General features: G+C 35.4%; 1 protein-coding gene across 1 annotated transcript in view; it reads right to left on the minus strand.

Annotated features, from left to right (window-relative positions):
- Positions 1–14,501, minus strand: part of LOC137393421 (uncharacterized) — a 44,125-nt gene that overhangs the window by 11,364 nt on the left and 18,260 nt on the right. The window contains exons 7-12 of the mRNA XM_068079970.1: positions 12,660–12,891; positions 8,951–9,576; positions 8,374–8,437; positions 8,131–8,239; positions 5,433–7,102; positions 3,616–3,756 (exon numbers count right to left, since the gene is read on the minus strand). Coding sequence (XP_067936071.1) covers positions 3,616–3,756; positions 5,433–7,102; positions 8,131–8,239; positions 8,374–8,437; positions 8,951–9,576; positions 12,660–12,891 — 2,842 coding nt within the window. The remainder of the gene's footprint in view (positions 1–3,615; positions 3,757–5,432; positions 7,103–8,130; positions 8,240–8,373; positions 8,438–8,950; positions 9,577–12,659; positions 12,892–14,501) is intronic.

The following is a 14,501-nucleotide window of genomic DNA, read 5'->3' on the forward strand; positions in this document are numbered from 1 at the left end:
AAGGAGAAAAATAATGTCGTTATCTAAGATATAGTAAAAGAACTAACATTTTAGAACAAAAATTAATGTTTTAAAACAAAAATTAACGCTTTTGAAACAAAATTTATCGTTTTTGACACCAAAATATTAGCATCATTTGCTCGGCCAATGGCGTTTTGATTGTTGCTTCCATTTGAAACCAGTTCATGCTCTTTTGGCTGTTCAACACCTGCTACAATGTCTTCTGACCTCAACTCATCTTCTGCACAGCTCAGCTAATTGATATTAGCATCCAAACAACTTTTTAGCAGGGCAAAACTTTTATGCGATGCACTTTAGAATACATGTATACACTTCTCACACGAATAAAGAAAAACCACATGTAATCAAAATAGCCTCAAATTTTTAGCTTCAAAACACGTAGTAGCAAATTCCATCGTAAATGCAAAAACTTTTTTTAAAGGAACTAATATTAGCCTGATATAGTAACCAATTATTTCTATGGTGTTGCATTCAGTTCTAACGAAAAAACTGTCGATTTGGAGTTGAAAAATGGATTTCAATACGAACAGAAACAACAATTGAAGTAACTGTTATTGATGTAATCGAATCACTTAAAGTACGATTTTGTAGATTTTTACTGATCACTTGCTAAATCACAGGTTCGTAAAGATCAAAAATGTCAAATAGTGGAGGTCAAATATAAGTAGCATTGAAATAAAGGGTGGTGCCCTATTTTTCAAACCTTCCCTTATAGTAGCGCTCAAATAGAGGTGGCATTCAAATAAAGATGGCATTCAAATAAAGGTAGCATTCAAAATTTCAAATGCAGATTTTACACTAAATTTCGTCCAAATAAGTTAGGTTTAGAGGTTAAGATAAATGATTGCTTTAAATGAGACATTCACTCATGACATTCAGATCGTATCAAATAAACGGACACTCTAGCAGCTGTGCCGATTGACCACCTTTAGATATTTTGGGAATAATTGCGCAGCTACGTATTCTCTGTGCTTTATAGGTACACCAGACAACCTTTCACGGCACACTAAACTGCTAGGGTACTAGTATATATGATAGAGACTCACTTGTACGTCTTTGTCTCTCCCAAGTGTGGTAAGAGAGAAAATGGTACTTTCAAGACTATGAGACTTGTCATTCAATCAAAATTGAAAACTTGGAAAACTTTGTAAATCGTCATTGACTTGACGATTTATGTCGTATGGAATTTCTTACGCAATATGATGCAAAAACTTTACAAAAATTCTTTATGTGGATTTGTATTATGGTGGGTTTATGTAAAAAGAGATTTGCGTTATAGGCACAACTTTTGTACGTTTTGCAAAAATGTTTCTATACGTTTTGCGAGTTGTCAGCTGCTTGCTTTAGACTACCATGCCCAAAGATCTGGAGGGAATGGCATAATTTTCAATTACAGTGGAACCTCGGTTTTCGAACGCTTCGATTCTCGGCCACTCGATCTTCGTCCCAAAATTTTTTTTAGAGGATTCTCCTTCAAAGATGTGAAGTAAGCATGACATTACAATTTACATTTTCTTTTTCACACAATTTTTGATGTAACTGATCTGTTGCATTTTTTGTGTTTCATTATCGATTTCTGCAATTTTTGGTATTGTATCTAACTTTTGATGTTTTCGATGTTTCAAGGGCAAAACAAACAAAATGTTTACTTTTTTTTCATCATAGAAAATATTTTGTCAAAATTGAACACAATCTATATCTACCCATTTTTATTTATAGTATGCAGTACAGCACAGTTTATGATGTAATACGTTGAAAAAATACTTTACCAAAGTTCTTTTCTCAGCTTGGAACGGATTAAAATTTACATACATTAATTCTAATAGGAAAAATTGTTTCAGATCTCGAACAACTTGGTTTTTGAACAAACATCTGAAATGGATTATGTTCGAGAACCGAGGTTTCACTGTACAAAATTACTATTTTTCAAGACAAATCACTGGATACATAACTGTTTTCCGTTTAAAAACAGCAAGGAATCTTTTCGATAATAGAGTACAGTGAAACTCGGCTAACTCGACCTTCACGGGACCGAGAGAAAGTGTTCGAGTTATTAGAGCGTTCAAGCTATGAGAACACTGTCATAAATGCATGTATTTATCAGTACATATACAAACTATATATAAATCAAAAGCATTGATTGTTCGTTGCAAGTTAAGGAGCCTCTCAGTCTCATGTAATGTTTTAACAATTTTTATCAGAAAGTATAAATATTTCCCTATTACTTGAGATTTGTTTGTTTGTTTTAGGTGATGTGACTACCAAGACGTTTTCAGATTAAAATAGGCAAAACCGTAAAAAGACTTTTTTTTGAGCGTTTTAACAAAAACCAATTTTGCCGATTTTTCTTTAAGTTTATCTGTAGGTTACCTTGCTTCTCCTTGCTCTCGGAAGGCTATCCCCAAGCGGATGTTTGGTAAAATCTGATTTTTGCAAACCTTTAGAAGAGTCGTTAACGAAAATATTTCGCTGATAAAGGTAATAATGACGCCTAAGAACTACTAAAAGTTGCTGTTTATCTCTATGGTTTGGAATAAAGTGATATTCTAAAGTGATAACGGTAGCCGTTGGGAAAAACTGTTCGAAGTGATGGAGTTAAGGTTGAGTTATCTAAAGCAATTTATTATTGCGTGGGAACGGACCAAACAAATCCAGTCGAGTTAACCATGTGTTCGAGATATCCGAGGGCGAGTTATCCGAGTTTCACTGTATGTGCAAATAAAAAATTATTTTTTAAATTTGAATTTTTTACATGAATGTTTCATTTTGCTCTAGGCAAATTTAGTTTATTATCTATGGCTTGAAATATATACAATATTAGTTAAAATAACTATTTGCCAGTTTTTTCATATGCATATGATTGCTTTTGTGAATGTGCTAGTTTTCTTCATTATATGTATTGTTTCCTTTGCGGCCAATCTTATCAGTCTTGCCTCTGAAGCATGAGAGGATTTATTGTTGATACAGCAAAGATACTACATGTAGCTGAGTAGTAGTGATCTGCCAACTAATAAAGTCTGCCTAGTTGAGCTACAAACCTTGATATAAACCTGGATATAAACCTGGATATAAACCAAGGTTAATAGCTTAACTAAGCAGACTTCAATTTTAAATACTATTCTGATTAATCTTTAATAACAAGTGAAAATTGCAATGACGTTTAGATCAGTGTTTAGGAAAACCGCTGTGAATCATCAACATGCTTTAGGAAGCTACAGAAAATCAGTTGAATTACTGAACACATCTATATATGACTTTCTATCAATCCGTTTGTATTTCAAAACCTCATTATATTTCCAACATCTTTCATGAGTGGAATAACTTAAAACAATCTGATTGTTCACAACATGCAATAAAATAAACCTACAGTATGTTGATCACTGTGAAGAAAAAGAATAGCTGTAAACCTAATGGCACTGCCAGTGACTTACAGATGGCAGATAACTTCCCTCGAGGCTTTATGTGATTTTAGTGAGGAAGCAATGACAACCATGTATCTTTGCATTGACAAAAACTAAACAAAGTTATTTACAATTGCTGAATAATAGAATAACTTGATTGGATTGGGGCAAAAATATTAAAACACGAACTTACTTTGGTCTGTTGGACATGGCTACGTTGGTTCAACTTGATTTGGTTTTCAACATGATGTTGCTTGAACCTCTCATTGAGAGTGCTGCGTTTTCCTTCAGTCCGACTAGTTGGAGTGTGCACCACGACATTGCTCTCCGAATCCTAATATAGTAAATTAAAACTCATGACAACCAGTTCTTAAATTATCAATTCATACAATTCAAATAATTACAGTAAAGAGAACAGTGAGCTGACACGTGCTAAGACTGGAAGTGCTTTTCACCGACTCGCAAAGAGAACTAGAACTGATCTGTAGATAACTCTCAACAAATACGAATAACAATACGCTTTAGTTATATCATGCATGAAAGGATGAGACGGTGCACAAGAATAAAGAGACCTGATCGATTTGACGAATAATTACCTTTTGTGACATATCGGTTGTGAAAAAATGACTTACCTGTAAAGGCAAAACGATGAAAGTATCTGACTGCAATGCAATAAGAATAAACTTTTTAACTATACAATATACTCATATATACAGTCAAACATGGATAACTCGAACTTCAAGGGACCGAGCAAAAGTGTTCGAATTATCAGAGCATTCAAGTTATCAGAGCACTGTCACAAGTCCATATATTTACTTATTTATTAGTAGATACATGTACATATACAAACTATAATATAAATCAAAAGCACAAATGGCTTGTTTCAAATTAAATGCTTCTAATGTAAAGTTTAAAACGTTTTCATGAAAAAGTATAGAGATTTTTCTATCACTTGAGATTGGTTTGTTGTTTGAGGTGATGTTATTGCCAGGACGTTTTTCAGATTGACATTGGCAAAACTTGATTGTTGTTGAAATGCTCAAAAGAAAAGACATTTTTTTCTTTTGGGGTTTTACCCACGATCAATTTTGCCGTTTTTTCTTGAAGTTTATGCAGATTACCTTACTTTACCTGGGATTCGTTAAGAGCAACACTCCGAGGCAGTTCAATTAGAAGTTTTACGAGGTTTTACGGTACATTCAATATCACTCACGCTTTTTTAATAGATACTTATTGAATGTACACACGTATTCTGTGTTTAGGTCAAACGATGAATAGTTTTTTTGTAGCTCAGACAACGTATACGTTTAATTACAACATTTTTAAGACGTTTTAAACATTCAACATTCCGACGTTGATTCAACACGGAATCAACGTCGGAAAACTATTCATCACGGGCTAGCCGAGTCACGCACTCAAGGATTTTCGCCACGCACATACAAAACAACATGCTATTTTTGTTTTGTATGTGCGTGGCGAAAATTCTTGCGCGCGTGACCCGGCTAGCCCGTTCTATTCATCGTATCGCAGTATAAATCAAATTTCACCAAACTTTTATAAAAGTCGTTGACAAAAATATTTTGCCGATGGTGGTAATAACGACGCTTATGAATTACGAAAAGATGAAGTTTACCTCTATGGCTTTGAATAAAGTGATTTTCTAAAGCGAAAACAACCGTTTCGGTAGCTGTTGGGCAAAAAAACAGTTCGAATTAACAGTGTTGAATTCGAGTTATCTATAGCAATTTATCATTACGTGGGAACGGACCAAAGGAAATGTTCGAATTAACCATGTGTTCGAGCTATCCGTGGGCGAGTTATCCATGTTTGACTGTATATTATATTTAGAATGTATGGCTGAGCAACCACAACAGATCTTAACATCCTCGCAACTTTAATAGCCTAGAGATGAGAGGGATTTTGTTAAACATTTCTATACCCACCCCAGCAGAGTTAGCACCAGCAAACAGGAAGCAACCAGTGAGAGAATCAAGAGAAACACCTACTAACCTTGACTAGCTTAAGATGACGTGGATTAACGTGAGCTGTCGTAGACAATTTCGGTTTTGAAGAAGTTCTCGAAAAGGTAGATTCAGATCCAAAAATTCTATTGGCGCTATAATTTTCTCCATCTACCTCAGTAACCAGGATATTGCGATATTTCTTCTCGGCTAACTCTGCCTCATGGGACAATAGATCTAGTGGGTGGATCCGATATTTGGCTTTTGCCTGCTTGATAGACCCTTCATCAGCTTTCTTTGGTTGATGCATGCTATGAATCTCAGTATGTGCCTGTACATCCGAGTGACCCTGGAAGTTCTGGTTAGGTAGATGAGTCATAGCTTGCTCACGATCAGCGGGACCTTGTCGGTGATGAAATGCCCGTAGGTTGTTACCAGTTGCATGAGGTACCTGGTCAGATTGCAGCAGCTCATTTCCTGAAGACGCTGACCAAGTCACACGTTGATTTTGAGGGTATTGTTTCGTGACGCTTTTAGAATCAGATGGAAGGCTCTGCTGATGCATCAGCTCACGCTGTGGAGCTATGGAATGGTTAATGACTGATGGGGGAGGATGTACACGAGATGGGTTATTTGACTGGTTGTTTCCCATTCCAATGCCTTGAGAATTCCCCACAGTAGATTGTAGAGAGTTTGCAAAAACTGACGGTGTATGCAAAGATGGCCGCGTGATTGTGGCGGCAGGTGGTGCAACTACCTCGTTGTGCTGAAACTGTTGTGTATGAGATGTCTTCTGCCTATTAACATTGACCTGCACACTTTGTGCTTCACGCTGCTGAGAGTGTGTGGTGCGTTGAACCATTTGTGGGATTATCTGTTCAAATTGAGAGTCTTGCATAACATCATGTACTACATTTGAAGTCTGAGGCGTTGAAGAAACAGGATCGCCATTGAAGGCTTGAGCAAAATGCGCACTGCTTGACATTGGTTCATTTGATGCGAATTGATTTTGGAAAAATGATCGTGAGATTGGCATTTGATGTGCCTGAACCTGACTAGCATTTACAACACTATCAAATGTTTGGTGTGATTGACTAGAAAGGTGAGTTTGAGAATGTTTGGGCAAAGTATTAACAGGAACGCGAAACTGAAATTGATTATTGGGGTCAGTTTGATTTGGTTGAAATGCTCGCGAGTTGGCCATTTGATGTGACTTAAAATGACTGGCATCACCAAAATTTTCAACAGATTGTTGTGCTTGAGTTTGTATCGACGAGTTCTCACCATGATCAGACAGTTGTGAAGCATAGCTAATCGCATGAACAGGAACTGAAGCGAGTGAAAAAATGTTTGGGGGAGGGGCATTTAATTTTTGGCTATTTTGCTGAAAAGTGGAACTACGCTGGTTACTTTGTTGGCGACCGTTGGAGTTTTTAGACTCTTGTTTTGAATGATTTTGATGAATGCCCTGGGAAGTCTGAGCTGGCACATTATGGTGATGGTTAGGCGATTGACTAGAATCATGAGAGACCGCTTTCTGCCTTGCTTGTAAACCACTTTGAAATACAGATCGAACTGGTTGCTTTTGGTACGGTCCATTTTCTGCATATACCTTTTCTAACTGTTTAGGTTGTTGTTGTTGACGAAAAGGCTGTGGAGGTTTGACTTGGGAATCACCTGCTTTTAGACTAGATGAAACGTGTTTCATCTGCTGGCCAGCTGCAAAATAAGAAGACCTGCTTATGGCTGTTCAGCAAATAAGCGCTGACAGGAGGTCCTAAATGCACACAACAGTAATGGGTCGCTTCATGTGAAAAAAAGGAAGGGCCACTGATCTTTAATTTATAAGGCAGCTTTTTCAATTAATATACCATAAAATATCTCATTTTTCAAAAGGGATTTTTTTTCAGCTACAAATGCAATGTGTTTCACATTATAAACAATTCCATACATCTAACGTCAGTGAAAAATCAATATGGATGACTTGCTATTCCAAACAATATGTTAGATACACAATTAGGCAATTCATCCCAAACCTACTCATGTAACCTAAAGCATTCAGCATTGCACTACTTTTTAGGAATTTTAGCTAGCACTCGACATAAATTTGATAAACCCAAACAAAAATAGAAAATTTCAACCTGTTTTAGAACGGAGTAGATAAACTTACTTGTAAACATAAAAAATAAGCAAACCGTAAATAAATTACTGAAAATTCATTTGACTAACTAATCCTACAAACTAAATATTCCTTTTGGAATACTTAATCATCGCTCAACATAATTTTTGCAGTACAATGTTAAAAATATTAACCTATTTGTGTATTTAAAGCACAAAGAATTACTGAAATGTAAGATGAAAAATGAAATAGCTCAGCACAAAACTGCGGAAAAAATCATTATTTGGTAATAGTGAAGCAATAACCGTACATAAATTTTACTGCCGACCTCAGCATGAAACATCAAAAATGTTAGTTTATTTTCGGAGGCTCACGGTTAAGCAGTATGTAACCAACTGCAAAACAGAAAAGCACAAATCATTATATTTGTTTGCAGAAATCAGCTTAAGACATACTAACTAGCAACCTATGGCAGCGACGGTACGAATAGTTTTGTTGCTGATTATATTCACAAGCAGACCGGGTAAGACTATTCATTATGTGAATTGTACAAGTTATTGCGCCTGGTGCGCCTGAGCGGTTCATGTAAGAACCATAATTGTGTATTACAAATGTTAATACGATGTACCTGCGTTTTTAGCCAGTTCAATACGTCGCTTTTCCTTCTCCTGTCTGATGCGTTCCCTTTCTTGAGCTTGCTGGGCAAGTTTTCTTTCATATTCAAGATCAGCAATATCCTGGTAACACAAAAGAGCCTGTTTGTATTTAAAGAATAATCAACCATTTTGGACACTACAAAGAAGCTATGGCATGTCATTATGATGACAACTTGATATAGAAGTGCCGACTGGTTACAACGTGGATTGTTTACCGGAGAAGGAAGCAGAGCCTTTTTTTGTGGAATATCATTGTCATGACCTTCAATGGATCTTTTTCTGAAAAAAGACAAGCAGTATTAGCTGGTGAACATAATTTAGGAAATTGGTCAGTTAGGACCTGTGTGGCCATACTTAATGAATCTCGGTTGCTTCAGATGAGACGTGCCCACTTTGGAAGCACCAGATCGGTTGTCAGTGGCTGTGCTTTAAAAACCTCAAATTGTAATTGTTTAAAATTTACCAAGACCATTTGTTTCATGTTGCTATAATGAAAATTAATATAACGAAACTTTTTTTTGAAACCAAAGTCTTAAAACAGTAAACACAGGAATCGGTTAACTATATATAATACAGTCAGTTTATTAGTTTGGGAGCTGATGTTGGTTTTCTGATGACAATCATCTAAAATCTATGCAATATGGATATCCAGGATGAAGATACATTAGCAATAAGGTTTTTAAAGAAATGACAACTCCTATGAAGTGTATGTTTTAAGTATGGAAACGCAGCAGCTGTCAACTTGACTTTGACGAACAAAATCGAAGAGCTAAACGAGAGGATTAATAGTACCTTAAGCCATGGTTGTATTCTATCTCCAGAGCTGCATCGCCAGAGGAGCTAACGCGTGTACTTGTTGAACGGGATACGGAATTCTTTTCTACCTTGTGCTTGGCTTCTAAATGCTCGTTTCTATTTTTAAAATTATCTGATATATTATTTTTAGAAGAGGAACTGTGCTCCAACTGTGTGTTTAATTTATAAGTACTCCTCTCAGGTTTCTGCAAGTGAACAGCTTGCTGCGGTCTGGTGTTTGACTGCTGCCAAATGGTTTGTAATGGTCGAGTATTTTGAGATGGTCTGGCATTCGACTGTTCCCTAATGTTTTGTTGCAACCTTATAGGTTGCTGTCGCATGACATTTTGCTGCAGTCCGATGTTTCTCTGTGGTTTGATAGTTCGCTGTACAGTTTGAGTATGTGGGCGGGACGAAATGTTTGCTGGGTCTGGTAACACCTGCTGCGGTTGCATTATAGGAGTGTCAAACCGTCTACCAGATGACAAAAATGATTGATTTTTGGAACCATTTTCGAAATTGCTATCGGAAAATAGCTGCTGCGGATGGGATCCCATAATGGAGATAGCTTTGTTGAACATATTCTGTTGCTGTATATTCGGAATTTGGATGCGAGGAACCGTCTACAATGGAAATAGTTGACACAAAAGATCTTCTTACACCCATTGAGTTCGCCAAAGAACTAGACGTAATCAAGAATAAATGTAAACTGTGCATCAACCATATTATACTAATTGAACACTCTATGAAAGCAATTCCATTTTATAAGTGCTATCAACATTTACACCATTAGGTTGGTGGTATATAGTTGACTATGAGTGCCTCTTGTAACAATACGAAACATGTGATCCATCTATTGAAAAATTTTCTAAAATATTGGCCATGAAAGTTAGATAAGAAAATGACTTTTAATAAATGAAACTTAAACAAACAGGAATTCTGACAAAAAGATATTTAGTGAAACAAGAAACATTACAAACCATATTAACCAATTCGCGTATTTTCATACATCTGATTCACAGGTTACTGAATATTATGCTGAGACCTTGTTCGTGAATTCTTACAATTTTTTCATATATCGAGTCTGCAGTCAGTTTTAGTTTAGAAGACAGCATGGCAAACTTTTTATATAATTTATTTTAATTTCATTAAGAAATACTAATTTTTAGAAAAAAGTAAAATACATCGATTTATCTTGTCTCTAGTATTGATACAAAAGATTAATAACTTGAATCACTGAATCATTGTGATTATATGTTTTATGGCCTTTCCATTTGTTCATAAATGAACAAATGGAAAGGCCATAAAACATTTGCGCTGCTTTTAAGCAGACCTGATGGCTCTGAAGTTTAAATTTAATCGATATTATCTGGAGTAGGCTAGCCACTTGACAACTATGCTAGGTATATACATATACATAAAGAAATGGTAGGTATATACAGTATATATAAGTAGACATAAACTACGCACGTTACAATTACAAAAGATCAGAAATTAAACCACAATACTTTATATTTATATAGTACTTTATTGGCAATAATTTAATTTCACAACTAGAAATGTTTTTCAAATTAGGCCATACAACAATAGTAAAACCTAAACAGGAAAAAAAGCAACAGTTAGCCATTAAAATTGAATAAATAGTTTGACAAAGTGTTTAAAATGCCTTTTTCTACTAAGAGAACGGATATTAGGTGGAAGATTGTTAAAGCAGCTGGCAATTATATTTTTAAAATAATTGTTAGTGATTGTATGCAATTTGTTCCTATCACGTAAGTTGAAATGAGTTGTTGAGAACCTATAACTGTCATGTAAAAGATGAGGACACAAACCATGAAAAATCTTGAAACCTTGAATTGAAGTAAAATAAACATTTAGCATAGGCAGAGTAAGAAGATGCAAAGATTTGGAAAGACGATTCGTTGGAATAATATATGCAGGAATATGATGTAGATTTGCAATTAGTCAAAATGCTCTTTCATGCACTTTACACTTACTTATTGCCGATGCAGAATGAAAACAAACATTTATCTTTTCCAAGTTCCAAGGCTGGTTGCTAGTAGCAACTTTCACCAAACTAATAGTATATTCCATTCAAGCTAAAGACTGTCAAGACAATCTGCACAATTTTGATATGAAAATCGTTAAAAATTGAAGAGAACTAAATTGTAACGCCAAAACAAATTGATATAATATAGTCAAACCTTGGCGTGCCATCACATCTAGATCTGAATTTGTCTCCATACGTTTGAAAACTTGTGCAAATATTTGCCTCGACATATGAAGTAACGGACAACATGTAACACCAGAAATTTGTGCTGGTAAAAATTAAAAATTAGTTAAACAACCTAAACCTATTTGGTGTAAACTAAAAATAATTACATCACATATTTCTATTACTCAATTTACTAAACTTAAATGCATCGCTAAGACTACTCCTGTTTATGTCTCGTGAGTCTATAAAATAAAGACATATCATAAAACCTCTATTTGAAAGTCACCCCTTATTTGAATGCCATTTTTAATAGAACTCCACCTTTATTTGCCAACTATTTTGATTTTTATGAACCCATAATAGAAAATGATCAGTAGAAAATTGTCCACAAAATGGTGCCAATAATAACTCGATTGCATCAATAACTATTAATTCTTTCGTTGATGCTATAGTGGTTGCCATGATTCTAGTAATGGTGTGCTCGGAAAAATCGATCGTCACAATCATCAGGACTACACTCTGATTTGAAGTCACTAAGGTCTAAATCATATCTGTTGTTTTCAGATTTGTTCAAAATTTGGTTTACAATCTTACCTGAAGACTTTAAAGCGTTTTGATGAACGATGAGAAAACTCGTCAAGAACACCGCATGACATAATAGCAGCCATTGTTACGCCGTATTCTAAACTTGAAACATTAAAACCATCATCATTAAAACTTTAAAATGTTACGTCCATTTTCTAAATCCAAAGCTTTACAGTTTTTCTTTAAAACTTTCAAAGCAACACCATCAAAATAATTAATGACTCTATCCCTCTAATATTTTATAATCCAAGTAAGTTCTTGTTCAACTCGGTCTGATACTTTGCCGTATATAATAAAAGATTTAGCAGAAATGCTGAGACCGATGGCATTAGTGTCGATCCGGCCAAAGGAGAGTGCAAAATATAGGCGACATTAGCATCGCTTCGCCCGTAAAAGGGTTAAATTTATTTTCCCAAAATTCTGACGAGCTAGTCGAAAAATACAGTGCCACCCTCTATTTGAGTTTCACCTCTAATGAAACTATAGGGGGAAAAGCCAAAATATAGAGTGCCATAGCATTCAAATAGAGGTTTTACGGTAGATTCCCTAATGGTTCAGTGTTGTCTTTCTCTTAAACAGTCTTGAAAAAAACACATTTGTTTTAACATTTCAAGCAAAAATGGTTTGTCACGCAAATGAGATTTTTTACTTGTGTTTCCCTGTTTACAGTGTGACAATGGGTAAAGGCACATAATTTGCACCAATGCAGGTTAGTAACTATTTGTTTACCCCAATACATTTATTGCTGACGCAAACTAACATCAAATGATATTAATAGTAATTATGCGTCTTTATAAAACTGCTACATTCCTGAAGCTGTAAAGAGCAACTAATATATCTATTCGCTGCAAATTGGTTACAGTATAGATACTAAATGAATTTAAATGAAAGGATACGTAATCCTACCGATCTCAATGCAATGGGGACATTTTGGAAGATATTGCTTCCTGCTTGAGGAGGAAGTTGTCTTGGAGTAAACTGAGCCGACGGAGGAAAGAATGTGCTCATCAGAGGTGTCACACCAAAACGACTTTGTTGCACATTCGGTCGTGACCATGTCACTCCTCCTCGAAGTGATTGACCGGTCTGCATAGGAAATTGCCTTGGTTGATTGTTGGGAAAATAGCCACGAGGCATGCTGTAAAACCAATAGAGCAAAGCACTTTGCAGGAATGTCCACAGACCACACCATGCATATTTCGTACACTACCATATGCTGTGTTCCATAAAACGATGCTTCATCGAATATTCAGTTCACTGACAAATAGAAATTGAGCAGGAATGTCAAAGAATGTTCAGTCGATTTCAGGCTGGTCAACAAAAATGCATCGAAGAACAGTGTTTGTTAATATATCATGGTCGTACATTGTGTGTGAAAGCCTTCATAGATTGACAAACTTTCATCAACTACAGGCCTACACACGAAAATATTTGTAAAATGTTAAAAATATTTATTTCATCAATAGGGAAATTCACAAGCTGTTCTCACCTTGAGCAAAGTTAGATGGCCGATTGCTGAGCAGGTAATGAACATATATTATTAATAATTGTGCATTACTGAGAAACATTAAAAGTTGTGTTCTTCACTTTAAAGAGATCAGTAGAGAATGAGTAGACAACTAGGTATATTGCTAAGTATCATGTTATGAATGTTTACAGAATTAGAGTGAATGAAGCTTTTTTGGACCGATACTAAAACACTCTTTGATTTCGATGTCAATGAATTTTTAAACTAATAATATTTTTTTGCCGAATTCTCCAAACTCGATAATACATCTTTGACACCCAAACCATTGCCCCAAATAATGATTGTGTGCCACAATTCCAAGTCAATATGAACCAGACTTTACCAAGGACAAAGCCATTAGCATTGTTTTAAATAAACTTTAGACAGTGAGATATATAATATATTTATATATATAATATATATTATATATACTATTTATAATAGTTTAAATAATCTGATAAGGTGTTGCATTGGATTGGCCACAAACTAGAACAGATTTTATTATCACCAAAAGAGTAACACTACTCTCAGGAATGGTCGACAGCATCATTAGAACAAATACCTGACTCACTATTTCAACAGTCATTGCCAGTTTCAATACAAATCAGATTTCATCTTGAATCTATATTAGTTTTGTTAAAAATAGCTAGATGAATACAGTGATGAATTTTTAAGCAATGAAAGTGTCACTTCCATGGACATTCTTAAGAGTTCAATACAGCCTTGGCCTAGTGGTCTAGAGCACCTATCTGCGAACATAAGATTGGAGTTCAATTACTAAAAAAGTTGACTGGTGGCAGTAAGAAGGCTATTTGAACATAAAATGCTCTCTCTGCCAAATCAACTTATGCAGATTAGTCAGTAAACTAGACCAGTGTTTTTCAACCTTTTATGAGCCAGGTATGCTTTTTACCTTTGAAAAACTTTGCAACACACCACTAAGCGTAAATATTATAAAATTACACCCTGAACAGTATATTTAATCACAATACAATTTCTCATTTTATTTATACTTAGTCAGTGTAAAACCTGGGCCTGTTTAGATGAACACAAAGCCAAAGGATTCTGCCGGCCTTTACTCAGGCATGATCTGGCTTGTAATAAACGTTGCATAAATGTAAGAGAAGTGAGTATGGCTTCTCGTTCGTTTTTATTCCGAAGGAAGTTTCATTAGTCATCGAGCTGCGACTGCTCTCCCCTCCTATCGAGAGCGCTCCCTTTACATACATATATTTTCCTCG

The sequence above is a fragment of the Watersipora subatra genome, chromosome 4 (assembly GCF_963576615.1).
Source record: "Watersipora subatra chromosome 4, tzWatSuba1.1, whole genome shotgun sequence".
Classification (NCBI taxonomy): Eukaryota; Metazoa; Bryozoa; class Gymnolaemata; order Cheilostomatida; family Watersiporidae; genus Watersipora; species Watersipora subatra.